This window comes from Dicentrarchus labrax, unplaced genomic scaffold (genome assembly GCF_905237075.1).
Source record: "Dicentrarchus labrax unplaced genomic scaffold, dlabrax2021, whole genome shotgun sequence".
Lineage (NCBI taxonomy): Eukaryota > Metazoa > Chordata > Actinopteri > Moronidae > Dicentrarchus > Dicentrarchus labrax.
The window spans coordinates 15,504,915-15,525,818 of NW_026136706.1; the positions used below are offsets into that span (position 1 = coordinate 15,504,915).

The 20,904-nt window shown below is 39.5% G+C and overlaps 1 protein-coding gene across 1 annotated transcript; it reads left to right on the plus strand.

Moving 5' to 3' along the window:
* The first annotated feature begins 1,275 nt into the window (after window positions 1-1,275).
* hat1 (histone acetyltransferase 1) lies at window positions 1,276-15,582 on the plus strand. Its single transcript, XM_051404402.1, has 11 exons — window positions 1,276-1,366; window positions 2,540-2,611; window positions 2,708-2,783; window positions 4,996-5,116; window positions 10,015-10,191; window positions 10,345-10,466; window positions 11,039-11,143; window positions 11,513-11,619; window positions 12,215-12,366; window positions 12,827-12,943; window positions 14,940-15,582. Exons 1-11 carry the CDS (start codon window positions 1,360-1,362, stop codon window positions 15,108-15,110), a joined length of 1,227 nt encoding a protein of 408 aa, XP_051260362.1. The 5' UTR covers window positions 1,276-1,359; the 3' UTR covers window positions 15,111-15,582.
* Window positions 15,583-20,904: the final 5,322 nt, after the last annotated feature.

Here is a 20,904-nt window from a genome sequence, read left to right on the forward strand (position 1 = left end):
ACAATCAAATGACAAATAGCAAAATGGCATTCAAATGTTTAATTCTGTCTTTCAGGTACTAAAATAATGACTTTTATATCCATGACCACAATATGTGCCGAGCCTTCACAGTTATTTGTTTTCTAAACATAATATGGCCCAATAATGGATGTTTCGGACTAATGCAGCTATTTGAGAATTTAAAAATCAGATAATGATGTAACAGCTGATATTTTGTTTTTATGTAACCACACACCATAAACTAATATTTTTCCTTAATATTAAAGAATTGTGACCAAAATATTTTAAAACTTGTCAAGGCTCTCAAAACTTGAATCAAGCTGTGACCAGTCAAAGCTAAATTGTTTTGCCTCTAAAGCAAAACCATAAAATCCTTTAATAATGTGTTATAGTTGCCAAGAAATAGAAGTGTCTGTAAGGTGATGGTTATTGATTAATGTTTTTTTCTTTTTTACATGAACACAAACAAACCTGCAATATGAAGTTGTCTGTCCTCTCTGGTGGATGTAATGGGGACAAAGTTTATAGATTACCTCAAACATAGTTTTTTGGTTTGTCTGTACTGCAGCTTCTGTAGGCAGCATATATTTTAATAAACAAATATAGGATGATATATCGGCCCGGTTGATTCATCAGTAATCAGTTAAGATAGATATACTCAAATATATAATCTAGGTCAGTTTATTGAGATAGATTCATTATGAAAATAAAAAATAAATATCATGTAAATAAATGTAAATGGAGGAATAGTAAACTCTCCCTAATGTGCTTTAAAATTTAATTTATCATCCATAAAGATTTTGGCTGAGAATAATCTGTTAAATTAATTATATGAAGTCATGTCTAAGTCTCATTTTAAGTTATATTGTTTGTTGTTGTTGTTGTTGTTGCTCCAATTCCTTAAAATTGTATTTGTCATATTGTCAACCCTCAAATGTTTAAGTGTTTAAATGTTTTCTTTTTAGTTTATATATGGTTTCTGTACATATATTTTTTATTTTATATTTTTTTACTGTTTGTTGTGCAAGCTATTGTCCCTTTATTGAGTTTGTAATCTAACATTTGTTCAATAAAGAAAAAAAAAGTCGGTAGTTTATTGAACTCATTTCAGTTTGAACTAACCTTCCGGTGTATTAAGTTATTATATGTTTAAAAAAGAGTAGTTTTTAATTCACACTACGGATTTAATAAAGTAATAAATTTAACAGTCGTTTGTTGTTGGATTAAAATCTGCGGGAGCCGTTAAAAATAAATAAATAAATAAAAAAAAGAACTACATCCTGTTTCCACACGGACCCGGAAGTCGTCCTGATTCCGCGGGTCTTTTGGGACAACAGCTCCGAACTACACTGTGCACAAATGGCGGGTAAGTGTTCGAACGCCCTCGCGCTTTAATTCCACTGTAGCCGTTTTAACGTCGAATCAACCGACAGAACGGACGTTGGTCCGGACGTTGGTCCGGACGTTGGTCCGTTCTGTCCGCCCGTTGGAGACGTGACACAGCGCGCTCAGCTACCGTTAGCTCTGTGTGTGTGTGTGTGTGTGTGTGTGTGTGTGTGTGTGTGTGTGTGTGTGTGTGTGTGTGTGTGTGTGTGTGTCTGTCTGTCTGTCTGTCTGTCTGTCTGTCTGTCTGTCTGTCTGTCTGTCTGTCTGTGTGTCTGTCTGTCTGTCTGTCTGTGTGTGTGTGTGTGTGTGTGTGTGTGTGTGTGTGTGTGTGTGTGTGTGGGGCCTGCTAACGGCGTTAGCATCAGGCTGTGGTAGCATGTGTGTGTGTGTGTGTGTGTGTGTGTGTGTGTATGTGTGTTTGTGTTTGTGTAACGGAGGAGTGACACTTGGGCTCCGCGCTAACAGCTCGTGTTACCTACAGACGATACAAAGCACCGACTTTAACTGTGGTATCTTTAGAGAGAGACACAGTGCTTCATTTTAAAGGGTCACACTGGTGGTTCATCAGAGGGCCCACAGGCACTGTTGTTGTTGTTGTTGTTGTTGTTGTCTGTTTTCTCCTGCATGACAGCAGAGTTTGTTGAAATGCTGTTAAAATCAGGTTGGACTGTCAGAACTTGTCTTCATAACTGGGTTTTAATTTAGTGTCTGAACGTGGTTATATTTTCTTATATATATATGTGTGTGTGTATGTATTGGACTTTTTGTTTTTTTATTTGGTATAGAGAGCTAAAGGGAGATAGGAAAGGGGGGAGAGAGTGTGGATGACATGCAGCAAAGGACCACAGATTGGAAACATAACAGTAAATATGTATATATGTTTATATATTATAAATCTGGGTCGCTGCAGTAAGGATTAATACATCTCTCTACCAGGTGAGCTACTGGGCGCCCCATAGTTATATATTCTGATCCTGTTTGTTTCAGCATTTAATCAATTGTGGTGTCTCAAGCTGCTGCTGACATTTAGGTGATCGTTGGAAAGAAACTTCGATCAATTAAAACTCCTGAAGATTAAATGGAGAAGTAGAAAATGGGTCTTTAAAAACAATTAATGCCAAAAACTGACAATATATTTTGTGTGTTTCCTCAGCAATAAATACCATGGAGAAGAAACTGGCTGAATACAAGTGTGACACCAATGAAGCCGTATCCCTGAAGTTGGGTATGTTTATGTTTGTTTTGTTGTATATTTCTGAATATGATGTAGCTCACTGAGTTGTGTGCAATGAGTTTCGACCCTGTCGTCTTTCCCCGTCAGTTCGCTTCCCGGAGGACGTTGACGATGACGGCACCACGTTCCACCCCGAGTACAGCCACCAGCTTTTTGGAGATGAGTGAGTTGTTGTTTGTTTGTTTTTTTTTCCTCACTTTTCTCTACATGTTGACACTGATGCCTAACTATACATTCATCTGAATATAATATTCACACACACGAGCTGTCAGCTACAACCAGTACAACTCCTCACAGTCCACTAGCTTTCTCTTCTGTGTGTGTGTGTGTGTGTGTGTGTGTGTGTGTGTGTGTGTGTGTGTGTGTGTGTGTGTGTGTGTGTGTGTGTGCGCGCGCTGAAAGAAATCAGGTGGTTGGACACAGCCGTGGCTCTGTAAATGAGAAACAAACACTTGCAACACTTTCCAGCCAGGGTTTGTTTGTCAACGGACAACAAATCAATAGTTGATGTATCTCAGTTATCTTGTTTTTAATCTTTAATCTTTGCAAACAAAAATCATAATTTAAAATAAAATTCGGCCCGTGCAGCAACTTTAGCAACAGTTTACAAACTCACAACATACCTAATGTTAATTACGTTACCTGCTGTGTCATCGTTTACACTTTACGCTGGTATTGGATTTCTCCAGAATCACATAAGTCACCTTTCAACTAAAATAGTGTCTGTGATAGTGGTTTGACTTCAGTTTACAGTTACAGTTTAATACACGCTAGTTTCATCTGAGTGAATGCTACCCTGTGGGGCAGGTGGTGTTGGCATTAAGAATAACTTTAGAGAAATAGCCAATCTTCTCACTGATGGTCTTGTTTGTTTATGTAAGTTATAGAGGCATCAATGATACATTGAGACTGTTTCATAACCAGTTAAAAACCCTGTAGTTCGTTTAAGTTGAAAACCTCGTTGAAAATGTGTGGTTAGGTGTGATCAAGAGTGAAATCTGATTAATGTTGGTTTCAACAACATCCAACAGAGGTTCAATCAACCAATCAGCTCACATTTGATTTCCACTGTAGTTTCAGCATTGAGTTTGTTGCAGTCTGCAGCTTCACTGTTAGATGTCAGTATATCGCAGGCTACCAGATACGGATTGCGAGCTCAGGTTTCGCACAGTGGTAGCTTGCCGATTCCTCCAGCTTCCAGTTTTTATGCTAAGCTAGGCTAACCACATCCTAACTTTAACCCTCGGACATAAGATTGGTCTTCTCATTTCACCCCTGAGTGACTATGTGTGTTTCCTAAAAATATTCCTTCAATCACGTACATACGATGCTTCGGTAAACTTGGATCTTAAAGTCCATTGCACCGTCCGTGCACACTGTGAAACGGCTGAAGTCTTTTTCGTTCTCTTTTGTTTTGTCCATCGTCTTTTGTACAGCAGACTTAAAATGATGCCAATCTCACATAAACGCCTTTTGAGCCCTGCCTGACCAAATGTGGGCTGGCTTGGCTTTCATTCAGTAACCTTATGGCTACAAACCACAGCCTCTGAGCTTCAAGCACCTGTCTTTCTTTGTAACCTGCTGATCCCATTGAGTATTTATAGACGACTGTGCCTCGTAGCAAGCCTGCCAACACCACAGATTTTCTGTTTTCACTCGTTTCACATATGTTTCAGTCATCTCCTGATTTATTCAGACGCTCTTCATTCTGTCTTCTCCTTTAACATCGAGTACCTGATGATAATAACAAGTCAGTTTCATAGTTAGTTTTGAAGAGGATGCAGGGAAATTTATACTGCCAGACATGCAATGGTTGAAATGTGAGCATGAACAAAGCTCTTTCTTGCATGGTATTTTAGCCCCACAAAAAGCTGTAAAGTTGTATTATAACCCTGATGTGTGTTGCTATTGAACCTGAGCAAGACTACATTATTGGCAGTGACACCTGTGTCTGTGTGTAGGCTTACAGTGTCGTTATGCTCTAAATTGCATTTCCAAATTAGTCAAAACTAGGATTGGTTATTTTTGCACTTGCTGCAATCAGCTCAAAGGGAGCTCAGTAATTGGGGCATTAATTATTTCAGCAAGCGTAATTGCTAGTAAAGCTCAATCACACAGTTGCATAATGATGAAATCTATTTTGCCATAAACTGCCAGTGATATAGCGGTGTAAGAAACAATGCAACACAGCAAAACAAGTTGCCTAACCTACAGTAAGCATTGATCATCCTCTCCAGATGTATATTCCATAAATTTAAATACGAATAATCAAATGTTTTGTTATATGAATTTATCTTACACAGCACACACAATTTAATGTGTCTGTTTTATTGTTTTCTGTTTGCATTTAATGATTGCAATCACTTTGTCTACAGCGAGGTCGCTTTTGGTTACAAAGGTCTTCAGATACAGCTCTTCTACAGTGCTGGAAACCTAAGCACCCTCTTCAAAGTGAAATATTCCTCCAAAGTCACTGAGGTGTTTGATTGTGTGGAGGTAAGACACGCATTCCTTTTTATTCCTTTTCCCTTAGGAGTTCTTGCACCCTTAAGTGTAACTAGTAGTGCTGTGGCAGGATCCCTGCTTACTATACTTGTGTCAGCCATTTTCTTGTATTATTGTAATGATGATGGGTAACCATGTTGTGCTGTTTGTCTACCATTATAAACAAAATGTGCCTTTAAACATGCACCAAGAATCAAGGTGTGATCAAAACACCATGCCTCCTGCTGAAATATGTTTTTTTTTTATCCGTAGCTGCTCCACTTTAAAAAAGGGGGTATTATGGAAAACACGAATTGTCTCATCTTGGGGTGGATTTTGCAGTTTGTGATGTATTTTAAGTGCTGTTGAATCATGAAGCTGGTACCAACTTTTTGAGGTGATGATTTTGCATATTTAAAACAAGACTTCTTAAGTGCCTCGCTGTGTGATGTCACAAACTGGAATGATTTTTAGTTAAAGCCACAGTAGGTGACTGATGACCAAAGTTAACCACGTAGCACCTAAAGACCAAGATATTTTGTTCAGGAGTTGGCTGAGTACACCAAAGTTCACTGGTGGTTGAATATTGGATCAGGTGGTAACAGGAGTCCAGTGAGATGTTAATGTTGCTCTGTGTCTAAATGTTTGAGACTATGCTCAGACATTACACACAGTGTTGTAAACAATGCACTGACATTCTGTGTTGATACCGATGTTTAAAATAACAATTCGGCCAACATCAATGTTTCTCTCTCTACAAAGATAAAAATCTCTTCCTTGTTGCAGCTCAGTCTGTTTCTCTTCTCATCCAACATGTGAAACAGTCAGCTGTGCATGGAGCACATCGGTATTTGCGTGCAGTTTGTGCAAGAGCTGGAATATGGAGGTGATTATTTCTCCAGAAGTCATGTTGGAAATGACTAACACAACATTTAGCCAGCACAAAATTGATCCAGCACATCCGATAAACATCAGCCAGTGAGATTGGTGAATGCCATCTTGATTGCAGATAGACCAACGTCGGTCAACAAGGTGAATATCAGCAGAAACCGATGTTCGAATCAGATATTGCTTCAGTCAAGCACTTTAAACACATAAGTTTATTGTTCAAACAGTTGAGGTTATCGAGATTTCTTGTTGAGTGCTGTGATTTAAATAAAGAAAAACATTCATCAGCACCTTTTATTCCATTTACAGTCGTGTTAAATTACGTGTGTGTGTGTGTGTGGGAACTGATGAACTTAAAATACATTGTTGTGGTGCACCTTAATGAAAAAGTGAGGTGCACCATTGCCACTAATAAAAGAAGTTGGTCTGGAGTCCTGCCATATGTTCTGTGGACTCTCTGAAGATGCTTTAGTGCATTAGATGGTTGTTGACTCAGTGCTTCAGCTTGTCCGATGGTCTTAGACCAAACTTGAGAGGGTGCTTTTCTGCAAAAGGTATTGGAAGGTATATGGCTAGACAGCAAAATGGAAGCAGTGAATTACAGAACACTCCCAAGAAGAAACCTATATTAATGAGCAAGGTTAATTTAAAAAAACTGATGCAGTCTAACACAACAACCCTACAATAAATCCCGTCATCAAGAAGGTTATAATGATCCGTGTTTGTTGAAACCGTTTCAGAGGTGTTGACTTATATTAATGAGCATTTTGGTGCTGTTGCATTGTATTATATTATAATTAGAGGTGTTTGTAATGTGTCCACCCCGTTTTATTAATTAATATAGACCAAATAATAGAATACAAAAAAGAAAGTATTTTTCTGATAACCACTCCGAGTCTGTCTTGTAAAACATTAAATGGTTGGACTGTCTAAAAGCATTGCAGCGTATAAGTAATTTGAAGGAGGAAAAAAAGGTAATTTGGTGTATTTTGAGTATAGTTGCCAGTGTAGTAAAAATAGTAGTTTTGATACCCACTGTCATATATAATAAGTGTTTCTGGAAAACTTAAAGCAGACGGCCGCAAAAGTGAAACTGGGACATGACTTTTGAAAACTAAACACAACAGTACATCAAAATACAGCAATAGAAGCCCTTTAATAATGACAAGTTCTGTAAATCAAACTGAAACTTTAATGAGGGGCTGCCTCCATAGTTGTGTAATAGAAGGATTGTTTGATAAAATGTTCTTTAAGGGGAGCAGATAAGACCTAAGGTATGTTTTTGTGGGCAGTTTTTACTACCGTAACATTTCTTCACTTACTGAAGTAACTCTCTGGGTGGTGACATTATTCCTGTAAGAGATCTCCTGTTTTGTTTGACTAAATCTCAGCCCACCACGGCCCCCTGTGCCAGTACACTAATCCTACTCCTCCCTGTCGGAAGAGGAGGCTTTTAAAAGGTTTTTACATGGGGTCTAACATGAGGCATTGATTTTTTTTTTTTTTTTTTTTAGAGGTTTTTGTGATTGAATCAGCAGGAGGAGTAATGTGACACGGTTGGATATCTTGTTCATATATTTCCAGGAGTGAATTGGGCTCCTCAAGTCATCAACAATCAGAATCGATGGTGTTGACTGTAAACTGATGTTCAATGGGTTTCAGCTTTTAATGTGAGGCACACACTTTTTATGTAATAATTAATGCATTCATTTATTTTATTGCTCAGCTTAATGACCTGACAATTAGATGTAATTCTTCCGAGAGTTCCACTGCTTAGTGTGTAACACTTTGCTTTTTTTTTTAAATTGCCACACATAAGAATTTACATATCAACAGCCAGTATTTGGACAAAAAACGGACAGTAAAGCAAAACGCTTGTCCTGGTCGCGCCCTCTCTGAGGCTTCACAAAAGGCCTCTGGCAGCTTTGAATATTTCCTGAAGCTGTCAATGCAGCAAACACGTAAAACGAATACATGAATTAGCCAGGGCCCCTATTGAGGTCAGATGATTCAACTGTGGGGACATCTGTCCTGTCTGGAAACAGCAGGGGCTCCCCTACTGGACAATGTAGCCTTCAACTGGTGTTAGTGGGAGCAGTGGTATTACTTAAAAACTCACCAGGGTTTGGTGTTTCTGTGGATGCACTCAAATTATAAATAACCCCAATACGAAAGCGATGGGTCCATCCAACAGGGGTGATGGGCACCACATTACTTTCATCTCTGGTAACACCAAAAAAAGAAAAAGAAAAGCCATGGCATCCAATTCACTGTGTTTAAACCTAAAGAGAGCCATTAGACTTTTTGGGAACATAGTTTGAAGCTGATATTCAAACTGAAATGTGATGGCTGGCTTAGTGTCTGTGTGTGCCACTACTTAGTGTTCAGCGTTGACCCCTGAGTGTTCACCTTGTTAAGGGTTTGAGTGCAGCTGGTGTAGAGGTAGAGAGTGAGGGGAGCAGCAGAGTTCAGGCTGCATCTGAAGAGTGTTTGTCTCTGAGTGCATGTGGACGGTCGGGGTGCGGTGCAGCTGGTGAGAGACGAGGGGAGGCAGAGATGGAGTTTATGCAGCTGCCACGTTGATACAAGACTCTCATCAAAAATCACCTTCTCCCCTTTTAGATCAGCCAAAAACACCATACTGCTGGCCTTGTCGCAGAAAACGCAGACTTTAGTGCCAGACCTGCCGTGCACATGGGCTGTAGAACCGATGAAGGCCTTGTAGTTGTATGTAATTATTCCTGTTACATTCATAATCAATGTGGATGTGTAAATATGCTTTAACTTAAAAAAAAATTCAAGTCAATACTTTTTTTTTTTAGAAACAGAAGGAGTGATTGCAGACTTTGAATGTGGTGTGGTCTTTTGGAGTAGATTAAAGAGATGAAATAATACCAACACAACAAATTAGATAGTTTGTACCCCCTTTGTGCTTATTGTTAGAAATCAAAGACATTAACAAAATGCTCTAAAGGAACATTGTTAAGTTATATTCATGGCAAACTAAGGCATCTATTCTGGAAGGCTGTGCAATTTAGTGTCTAGTATGCAGGAGAGTGCCCGGGACAAAGGGACTTGTTTGTCCATGGCCTTTTAAGTATGGTCCTTCTTCCTTAGAAATGTGACTGAACAATTACAATGGTTAAGAGGCATTCAGCTGCAGGTGCATTACTTCCAGTTAGATATTAGCTGATGTCTGAAAGGGGGGGAATTAGCAGTATGTTGTATTAGCCTTTTGTAGTGCATTTTGCTCAGACCTTCTTCATTTCCCAGTTTTCAATGCTGAGCAGCAAGGGTCTCTTTGCTGAAATAATGCCCATCACACATGTAAATGGTGTGAAAGGGCTGCTTAGCAAAGTGTTCTCATGTCAATCCTTGTGGAAATGGATACAATGCAAACATTACAGCTGAACTAACCACAGGTTGCACTGAGTAAAAAGTCCAAGGGTAGGGCCTCTTTGTCTCCGAGGCTCTTTGAAAATGCAGGGGCAAATTCATTTGATTGGGTTCACTTGGCAGGATTAGAGGAGAGGCCTCTATTATGGATGCCCAAAGGTTTGTTAAGTTGAGATCAATTCATAAGATTTAATTTCCCAGTGAGAAGCAGAAATGCGTTTATTGTGGCAACTTCATCACATATTCATGGTTTAACATAAGTAGTAAATGTACTGATTTAAGTGGTCTTTTCAGCGGGGAGGGGGAGGAGGTTGCTGCTGTGGTCTCTGCTCAGCTGACAGTTTTAATTGCCTAATGGTTTTCTTTTCATTGTCACAAAACATGTATGCTTCCAGTTATATTGTATAGGATTTTTTTCCCACATGTTTGCTATTTTACAAACATTTCTATAATCGTACAATCTGTGTACAAAACAAAAATAATTGTTTAGATTTTGTATTTATTAGAAAATACCTCTCTGGTCACATTTGTGGAAATAAGTCTTACAAGCTGTGCTAGATTATCTTTTAGTATCCAGATCTGTTTGTTGCATTTGTTGTAAAATTCATACACATTGTGTTATCCAGCCCGACGATATTGAAGGGAAGATCCGGGAAATCGTTCCTGCTGGGTTCACCTGCAACACTGATGACTTCATCTCACTGCTGGAGAAGGACGCCAATTTCAAGCCCTTCGGCACCCTGCTTCACACGTACACGGTCCACAACGAGGAGGCAGGGGAACTCACATACCAGATTCACAAGGTACAAACATCGCTTACTGCCTCGCCAAAGCAATCCGGGAAGATTTTAATATCAGTTTTAACTATTTAGAGTTGTTGTTACCATTACGTTTAAACGGCGGGGACGAGATTTAACTCTGAATGATAGCGTTTGATTTTGCCCTATTTGCCCTAGGCTGATATTACCTGCCCGGGATTCCAAGAGTACCATGAGCGCCTGCAGACCTTCCTCATGTGGTTCATAGAGACTGCCAGTTTCATCGATGCAGACGACGATCGTTGGGACTTCTTTCTTGTGTGAGTGCCCTCCTTAATTGACATCATACCCCCCCTCTGCGCCCACCCCTACCCTAAAGCCTTTATTGTGTCATTGAAAAACAAAGCCCCCCTTTGTGGCGCTTGTGACCAATTACCAGGCCAGTTTGATTATATTTCCCCTGTAGGAGAATTGTTGATCAGGCAAGAGCTTCCTTTGTGCCAAAAGCCCTTTTCAAATTTTTCAGGGGCAAGAGCTGAATTGAATACTGTTGTCTTTTGAAACACTGAACAATGTCTTAACAGTAAAAAGAGCCTCTGCCAGTGTTTTCTTTTCCCTGGCAACTATTAATACTGACAATGGGGAAAATGGACTGAAGTGATTTTGAGGAGCTCAGTCCCTCCTCCAACCCCTTCTCTTCCTCTAAGTTGCAGTACTCCAATTAAGTGCATAATGTATTCAGGTTGTAGCAGGTGTACCAATCGGGGCCTGGCTGCTCTAACATGCTGACGTCGGGGGGTGAGGGGTGGGCACGAGAACAGAGAGGCTAAAATGGACACTGCATGGGAGTGTGCCTGTAATTGACCTGTTTGCCTTTGTGTTTTATCTGCAGATTTGAAAAGTACAATAAAGATGGGGAGACTCTCTACGCAACTGTTGGCTACATGACAGTTTATAATTACTACGTGTACCCAGACAAAACCCGACCACGTGTAAGGTAATTGCTGGGGCAGCACGTGCCTTCCCATTCTTTTGTATGAAAAAGGAGTGGAAAATTATACATTTCTTTATCCTCTTCCCAAAGAGCCCAAATTACTGGCTTATATAGCCAACCATTCAACCAGATTTTGTTTCATTACCAAACCAGGGTGATTTGTATCTGAAAACAACTTTATAGATAAGCTTTTGATGTGATTTGATTTGTTGCATTGATGGATCAGGATAACAATCTATTATTTCCTACTTTGAATCAAAGTATTTCTGGTCCTGCTCAGAATTACTACCACATAAATGTGTTTTGTGACTACAAACCTGTTTTCTCATTGGCTCTATGTTTGTGCGTATGTCTGCCCTTTTAACTAAACAGCCAAATGTTGATCCTGCCTCCGTTCCAAGGAGAGGGTCATGGTGCTCAGCTTCTGGAGGCAGTGCACAGATTTTACTGCAGCCTGCCCAAAGTGCAAGATATCACAGGTGATCAGCATCAGACTTTTTTTTTTTTTTAACGGCATTTATTGTGTTTAAGAAGGCGTGGATCAACATTTTAATCTGAGAACCTCATGTCACCCACAAACAGTTTAAATGATTTTTCTCTGCTGTTGGTGGATCCAGGGGGTGAGTTAATTTGGAGGGCTGGCATGTATACCAGAATGTGCTGAGGCTCTATTGAAACTAGCTGGATCGAAATAGTTGCTTTGCATGGAGACAGAGGATGAATACTAAAAAGGCATCCCAGCGTTTTTCCTTTTGAGAGACGAGTCCTTTTCAAGGCAGAACGTTCCTGCTAACTGTTCGTCTGGCCTTCAGTAATATTTCTTCATTGTTGCTTATAAGTAACTTCTTGCAAAAGTTTGCTAAAAAAAAAGAAAAGAAAAAAAAGTCAGTTGTTATTATTGTTTTGTAGACCCAAAAAATCTTCTCCCTGCTCCCCAACTCACACACAAGTTTACACACTGACGATAACATTAACAGTAAGACATATTGAACCGAGCCAAGTTTGTCAGGTTTATTGTAGATCAACTGAAACACTGTGAACTCATTTTAATTGTATTGTGGTGTTTGTCATCAGCTGAAGACCCCTCTGAGAACTACGTGAAGCTGAGAGACTACGTGCTGGTCAAGCTTTGTCAAGGCCTCCCATCCTTCGCTGCAGACAAGCTGCACCTCGGTTTCTCAGCCGACATGGTCAAAGAGGCACAAAACAAGTTGAAAATTAACAAGGTGCTGTATGAGTCTGTGGCTAATTATTATTTCTCTCTGTGTTCGATACGTAGTTTCATCTCCAGTCATCAGTTTTAAATCCAAAATATTCATTATACAGTGATATAAAACAGAGGAAAGCAGCAACTCCTCACATTTAAGAAAAATAATCACCTATTAAAAATGTTGTGTGTCAGCTAATCCATTAATCGATTGATCGTTTTAGTACTTGTGCTGAGCCTAACCTCAAGTTTCACAGTATGGCTGAGTGTAAAGCCAGCTGGCCATAAGGGCTACAAAATAAAAGCTTGGATGTTTTATATGTTTACAAGGTCTGTGGCAGATAGAGCAGACCTTCATTGTTCATTTCACTCCCCTATAAATAAAATGCTCTCACTGTACTATAACGCAGCCTTTTGAGCTTTAAAATAATTAAATATAAAATCATTTTAATCAAAGGTTCTTTGTTATTTCCCTGCAGAAACATGCAAGACGAGTGTACGAAATCCTGCGTCTGAGAGCAACAGACATGAGTGATGAAGACAAAGCCAGAGAGTACCGTTTGGAGGTGAAGAAGAGGCTATTTGGACCATACAGGGTGAGGTTTTAATCATCACAGCTTCAAAGTAGAGTGGAGAGGGTCAAAAAGTGTGTGCAGAATGACAGAACACAGAATGAATGTCTGAGTAAATTATTTCCTGATTTATTCTGAAATAAATCTGTCAACTCGTCTCTGTTGCTGTCAAACAAGAATCCAGTGTGCAGTCTTCTACCTTGTGTTAGCATGACATTACAGCTGTTCAGTGTAGGAAGCAAAGTGGCCCATGTACGGCTTACAGCTCTGCATTGTCACTGTTTATTATCTTACCTTTTAAAACAGCAGAAAAATTGATCTTCAATCCCGTGAAAATTGATAGATTACTAGTGCTGTATTGTTACAGCGACAATAGGGCGCACCAGGCATCCGTGGTTCTGCTGCTGCTGGAGCTTTTCTCTATTCAGACACATGTCATTAGTCAGGATTTGCATTTCTTTGGGAGAAATAATTTTCATGAAAGTGTGTTTGAAGCACTTTGTCAGAAAGCTGCTACTATTCAGAGTTCTGTAGCGTTACTATTGCAGCACTTTTGGAACTTCATCAGTCAAACAGAGTGATTTTATAACATCACTTTTGTTGTTTTCTCATGTTTTTCTAGGGAAGTTTGAGGTGAACAGAATATCATAAGCTCCTCTGATTCTGTTTCAACAGGAATACTGAGTAGATCTGTGTGCACCAACATAACACGCTACGTCCTGTTTGCTTGTGAGATTTTGTATTTGAGCTTCTTGCTGAAACTTTGCATACCAGCTCTTACAGAATTTTCTGTCAGCAGAGTAACCACATGTCTAAAAAAAAAGAGGCAGAATCTGACGTTGAAAAGACCTATGTGGTGAAGCAGGAAGTAGAAGTTTCTTGGGAGAGTGGCAAGAAAAGATCTGGTGGCCAGATGCAGAGCGGTTTTCCTTCCCTGAGGAGATTTAGCGTGTAGTTAGTTGAATGGCAGAAGCCGCTGCTCTGTGAATGTGAGGGGGATTATACATTTTTGCTCTTAGCTCCAATTCCCCAGTGACCATGTCTGCATGCATGTGCATGTAAGAGTTTTCAAGCTGCAGATTGCACTAGACTAAGTGAACGTGTACTTTGTTCGTCCATGTCGGGAACCTTTCACCATTCAGATTTCACTACAGATGTTTATGCTGCAGTCCAGTTAGGCATACTTTATAAAGGGTATATAAATCGTAACTAATGGCTTCATTAATTGTTCATGGAAAGCTACCAGTGCTTTTAAAGATAAGTAATAAACTATTAATAAGTCTTGGTTTGCAGTTACCTTTCCTTATGCTTTAAACGTACGTTGTTTTAATTATCTCTTTAATTCATCATGCACAAAGATTCCTTCATGGGAATCTGAACCACTTGAGAGCTACACAGCATGTGCACCAAAACTATCTGAAGAATAAGCCTGGTCATAGTCTGTGGTTTTCCTATTGTCAACAAATCCTGTGAAAGCAATAAGTTGAACCTTATGCAGCCACAATGCGATCAAGCTTAATCTCAAGACAAGTAGAACAACTAAAATCTAAAAGACTAACTATTGTTGTCACAAAAATAGTGACTTTCCAGGCTTGGAAGATGTCATGTTTGGTTCAGTGTGGAGTTCATATTGGACATTTGGAACTGGTGGTCTGTGCTGTTAGATTATCAAAACACTCAAACCTGGTATTTAATTTAATTTAATTTGATTTTAGTTGACAATCCAGTCAAATGAGATCTGAAAGCAGAAGTCCGGAATCAGATTGGGTACAAAATCCCACCATAAACACAATAAACATGGTACAATATACATAAATCTCAGTTTTGAAATCTCTCCAATTAGTTACAGCTGGTGACCCCGTTTATAATACACTGCTTATCAGAAATGTCTTATCCCTAAATGTAAATGAAGAACCCACATTTCTCACCACATATTGTTACTTGGCAAGTCTTGTGTAGCAAACAACCAAACTGATCTAACACATCGCCTGTGTGTGTGTGTGTTGTAAATGTTCTGCAGAAGAATCAGAGGGAGCTGGCGAAGATGAGGAAGTGCCTGCGGCCGGAGGAGCTGGTGTCCCACATGGGTCAAATGGACACTCAGACGCAGCACGAGGAGCTGGAGAAGAGTTATCAGGTTGTTGTGGAAGACTACAGGAGAATCATTGAGAGGCTTGCATCACAGGCCTGATCAGACTCTGTGAGATGCTGCCGGCCTGGAGCCCACCCTCTCAACATACAGGTGGTCTGCCCCGTCTGTACAAAGCCCACATCACCACAGACTTTAGCTGCAACCAAGAAGAAACTCTCCTGGTGTAACAAAATCACAGTTTTAATTAAAGAGTGTTACAGATGTATTGTGGCTGAGTCCGGTGTCTCAGTGGAGAAGACCTGTCTTTCTTTCCCCACTGATACAGTAGAGGAGAATGGTGCAGCTGGAGGGTGAGACTTCCTCTTTGTCCTGTGTGTTTAATCACATTGTGTGAGATTAACTGATGTGTAATATTTTGCAGGTGATAGGAGGTCCACCACCCTGCAGAGAAACCCTGCTTATTCTCCATCGTAGACATTTTTTAAAGATCTTTTGTCAAAACAATTCCCAATGTGTGTTTTGAAGCACTTCATACTGAAAATAAAAAAAATGGTTTTGTATATTGCTCAAATGGTGTGAGTCTTATTGTGGAGAACAAATGCACCAATTCAGTATCTTTTTTTTATTTTATATTTTTATTTTAACATTTTGACAGCATTCAAAAATACAAACTTGCATTTAATTTGGACACAATACTCTTGTAATAATTCAGAAGTTTAAAACAAATGTTGCAAAGTAAGTAAACAAGACAACAGGAATAATCTATTGCATCAACCCTGGCACCTGCACATATACTGTTAACTCTGTACTTGGATGTTGTTGAAGCTCTCCACTGCACGTCTATAGCTGCACATTGGCTCTGCCAAATGCTCAAATTATTGCTGGTATTATGTGTATAAGCTATAATGTTAACCATTTTAATTTAGTGTATTAGTGAGCTGTAATTGGCACAAAGTTCAGGTAGTTTTGTGAGTATTTTGTCTTAAACCAAAGTTTTGGACATTAAATCACCTGAGGATGCGAGATGAAAGGTCAAGGGTTCAGAGTTTTTACAATTCATCCTCTGTGAACCATGAATGTCTTTATCAAATGACATGGGAATCCATCCAATAAAAGATATTTAAATAAACAGACAAAAAATGTCAACTTAATTCATCGTGAGGGGGACAGGATTATTTGTACCAAATTTATTGTTAATAGTTTGAACACTTTGAACAAAACTATTTCAATTAAGAAATGTCAACCCAGTAATGATGCTACTGGTCAGTTAACTTCTTAATATACATATTTAAGGTTTGTTGCTGTCACACCCATACAAGGTTTTTCACCACCTTTCCAAAATGGAAGTACAAAGACTCATGAGATCAGAAATTTATTAATTTTATAACATTTCATTTTCTTGGTTTACGGCCATTTTAGTCTGAGGTTGTATAATTTGTGTTTATGTACAATTATATAATGTTATATTTATGAAATTCACTTGCTGCTAGATGTCACTACAGCACCAGCAACTCAGACCAAAACAATGGCCGATACAGCCAACCAAACTCCATTCAGTAGAAATCTGTCATTTTGCCTGGCACGTAAACACTTAAAGATGGAGAAGTAAATCTAAACAAAATAAACCCTTCTGAGTTAGATGTGACTATATCACGGGCCACAATGGCTGCTACGTAAGGTTCGCTAATCCTTGGGTACAAATGTGCCGGTCAAAGTACGTCCACTAAAACTGATGTTACTCTAAGTGTGTTACAGCATTAAGAAAAGGATCCCTACAGACAGAAACAGTCGTAATATCGCTCGCTGCCAGACTAAACATTACATTTTATCTTGCATATCATTGTGACTTCATTCAATGTGGACATAAAGTAATTAAGTTTGTCTTGCTTCTTCCAACAATTAGCAACTATTGTTTGGTCAAAATAAATCTTTACTTCACAGACGAAGATGAAAAAAACAGCAGTTTCAGTCTCTCCTCAGTTGCACGCTGAGGGCCTCATGCATTAACATACACGGCCAGACCGGCTTTGTAAACGAAGCACAGACAGACTGGGATAGCAACACAGGCAAAGTTAATATCATTCTCCACTCAGAACGCCACAATATGTTTACATGGCAAATAGTTGTTTTAAATCTCACATATATATTTAACCTTTAGCTTATTGCATCCATATTAGCCCAGCCAACATTTGAGATCACATCATGCCAGAGCTCTTCCTTAATCTCACTATTACTGTCAGTCTAGAGTAAGAAAGGTTTTTTGTTGCTGCTGTTGTTTCTCCTACACTCTTCTACATAAATTTCGTTGGTTGCAATCTGCAACCTCACTGCTAGATGCCACTAAATCTGACACACTGGTCCTTTAATACGTAAACATTCCAAATATCTACTTTATCAATTAGATAAATGGTTCTTTCTGTTCCTCGAGCAGTTCAGTATATTCAAATGATTTCTCTATTGTAGCTTGAGAGCATTGCATTGATGATGTTGTTTCACTTATTTACTGTTTTCTGCTTTGAGACTGAATAGGTCGCGTATTCTCATATCCTCCCTGATCCTAAACCGATAAAAGATGTGAAATTGCGAAGGAAACATTGTAATTATTTAATGGTTGATCTTGTCAGGGCTGTAGAAACTGAACAGAGCACCGCTTTACATTGTCACCTAAATGAGGCCTACGTATATCAAGGAGACAGTATAGAGAGGATAATCCCACGCTATAGATCTTATAAGGCCTGATTAATGCTTTTTCCAGAGTGTGTTGTATATATTTTAGTCATTTTAGGGATGTAATTTTGTCCAGGCACCCTCTCGCGGCTAATGCAACTTCTGATTGCAGCTGATGTTGAGTGTTACACTAATGAGTATTATGGTTTTCAATTGAAAACCTTTGTGCCACTGTATTGCCCCCGCTTATGCAGATCACTATGATGAATACCCATCATACTTTATGACACTTTAGCACATTGTCACTAAATGAAGGCTGCCAGGTCAATTTTCAATTTTTTCCCCCTCTCCACACGAAACAAGACAAAACCTTGGAACCCTTCACATCTCTAATTCAGATTGATTGAATCCACTCGTGGCCACAAGGGGCCTCATCTCACTGTAGTTTTCTCTGCTTTTTCTGCTGTGAGTGCACATTTCACATTGCACTGCACAAGCTCAGCAGACTGACCTGCTAGTGGGAAGTGGCATTATTGTTTGCCAGGCACATGAGTCTTTGTGCTGTTTGATTAATTCCACCAGCGGTACATGACTGTGTAACAGAGCCATTGTCAGGTTTTTTATGCAGCGTTTTGATGCATCCACTCCAATCTTCACATATCTGGTGCAGCAGGAGAACAAACTGGTGCGGTTGTGGACTGTTTGGACGATCTGCAGACCTCTGGGCAGTTGTCAGAAGGCTGTGAAACCCCCTATTGCTCCGTCAGACCACACAGTTGAGTTTACACAAGCTTAATTATTCCCCCCACAATTCACACTAAGTCTATTCCTGTCCCATTGCACCTGTCTGCAAATACTCAAAAGTACGAAGGAGATGTTTTATTTAAAGGAAAAGCTTTGTTTTTGGGGAAATATGCTTGTTTTTTTGCTTGCACAGAGTTAAAACCAGTGGCCCGGCAACCATCGGAGTCCCAATCAAGACAAAATGGTCTGAGCAATAGATTACTCGCAGTGTGAACGTAGCCTCAGTGGCTGGTATGCTTCATTAGAACTGTGGATTTTATTGGGTTTGTTACCTGTTGGACAGAGACACAGTTTAGTCTTGTGTTAAGCAACGTTAGCCAGCTGATGGGGTAGCTTCACATTAATCGTACAAATTTAAGAGTGATATCAACCTTCTCATCGACATAAACTGTAATTACCAGATTGTGCTCTTACCTGAAACATCTTGTTGCTTGTTTTTTTTCTCTCCCTTACTTTATAGTCTGAGCCCCTTGGTTCAGTATGGTGTATAAAGATTTGCTACTTTTCTTTGTCATGACATCGCGTCTTATAGCTCAAACAACAACCTGATTATTTCTAGAAAATAATTGACTACAGCAACAGTTTACTCTCTTCAGATTTATTTCCAGTCCAAAATAGAGGCTGACCAACATATATCGGCCTATAGCAGACATTGGTATTGTATTCGTTTTAGTGTAAATTTTATCTGATATGTGGCAATATAAAGTATAAAAATGCTGATATTGGTGTCACTACAAAGATTTCCATGAGAGCATGCTGTGATTTATAATACTGTGGCAAGAAGCAATGTCACCTATAACTGGCCGACAATGTATATGTTTAATTATTTAACATGTTAAAGTCATCGAATAATAAAGTTATTTGTTTAAGGAAGCAGCCTTTGCAAAATCATATCGGTGCAAAACTGCTGCACAATCCACATGGAAGAGGTCTATTTTCATACTATAAATTCACTATATCGCCCTCCGTATCGGTGATGGGTGAATCTTTCCCCTCTAAAGCTGATATCTGTATTGGTCTCAAATATCCCATATCGGTCGGGCTAATAGTTCAAACTGAATATTGAGAAAAGGCATCATGTGATACCTTGAAGCTCATTTCTGTGTTAAAATTGGTCTCTTCCAGTATTTTAGATGCCATAGAAGTATGTGTATTTTTAAAGCTATTAAAGATGTCAAGGTTATACATAAAAAAAAACAAACAAAGCTACATCCAGGCCGAATGCAAGTGCACTATTCTGTTTCAGCGTTTTCCCCCTCTTCAGTCGATCAGCCATTCAGATGCAGTGAATTGATGTCTAAAGAAGGCAGTGCACTTTTTTCTTAGAGTCAAGGCTATTACAGTGGATCCAGCAGTGGGCCCTCAGTCGCTGAGCTTTTGTAAGGGGGACACAGTCTGTCTATTATGTTGTGTCAGAGTGGAGATGTGGGAGGTTGATTTATGTCTGAAACTGTCATGAGTTTCAGTCTCCTCTCTCACACTTTTCATATTTCACAAGAAAAAAAAAGAGGAGGGACATCCATTAACGCTCGCATTTCCTCGCTTTCCCCTATCATGTTTGAGCGTGTTTAATCATGCTAATAATTGCATGCAACTTACATTATAAGGAAAGGCTTAATGCCATTATTCAGTGAAATGACAACAACAGTATCAAGCTTGACTTGAATATTTGGTTTCACCTGTTGGCATTTCTGCTACTGTTACCTTATGGCGCCTCCACATCTCTCCACTCAGGCAGACAGTCAGGGAGTTTTGGACCGGAGCCCAGTTGTACTGAAGGACCTGCTGAATATGATACCTGTGTGGAGGAGCTCCAGCGTCTTAGCCCCCAGGTTCCCAGGAGAGAGCCAGGCAGGAAAGTTGGAGTCCCCACCCCCCCCCCAACTCCCACCAACCCCCCACCCTCCCACCATCTCTGCTTTTCTTATCGTGTTCCCATTTCTTTTGTGCTCCTTGCTTACCCACATACCCCGAGGCTACTGAGCCCCCTCTTCACCGTCAGTGAACCTGGCCGTTCCCTTTTCTCTGCTAAATGAGTCCTCTTTAAGATAATGTTTGATGCGCTGACAGCCAGAACCAAAACAGTGTAAGAGAAACCGAGTTTGACATCTTTTAATTGTGCGTCAGAAAGCAGAGATTGTGGTTTCTTGGACTGCTTTCAGATCTTGCTGCTGATATGGTAATTTGCTCAAGTGAAGGATGTGATGAAAGTGGTGGTGTTGATAGTTTAGTAGTAGAAGTCCCTGGAGTCCAGTCTGCTGGTTCCCCCTCGCCTTCAACATGACATGATTCCTCTAGCCGCACACATTTAAACAGTATTTGTTTCAGTAAATCACATTAAGTGTCAACAAATATAAAAATAAATAAATAAATAAATAATGTTTTCACAGGAAATCTCATGAACTAAACAGACACAAGTGTT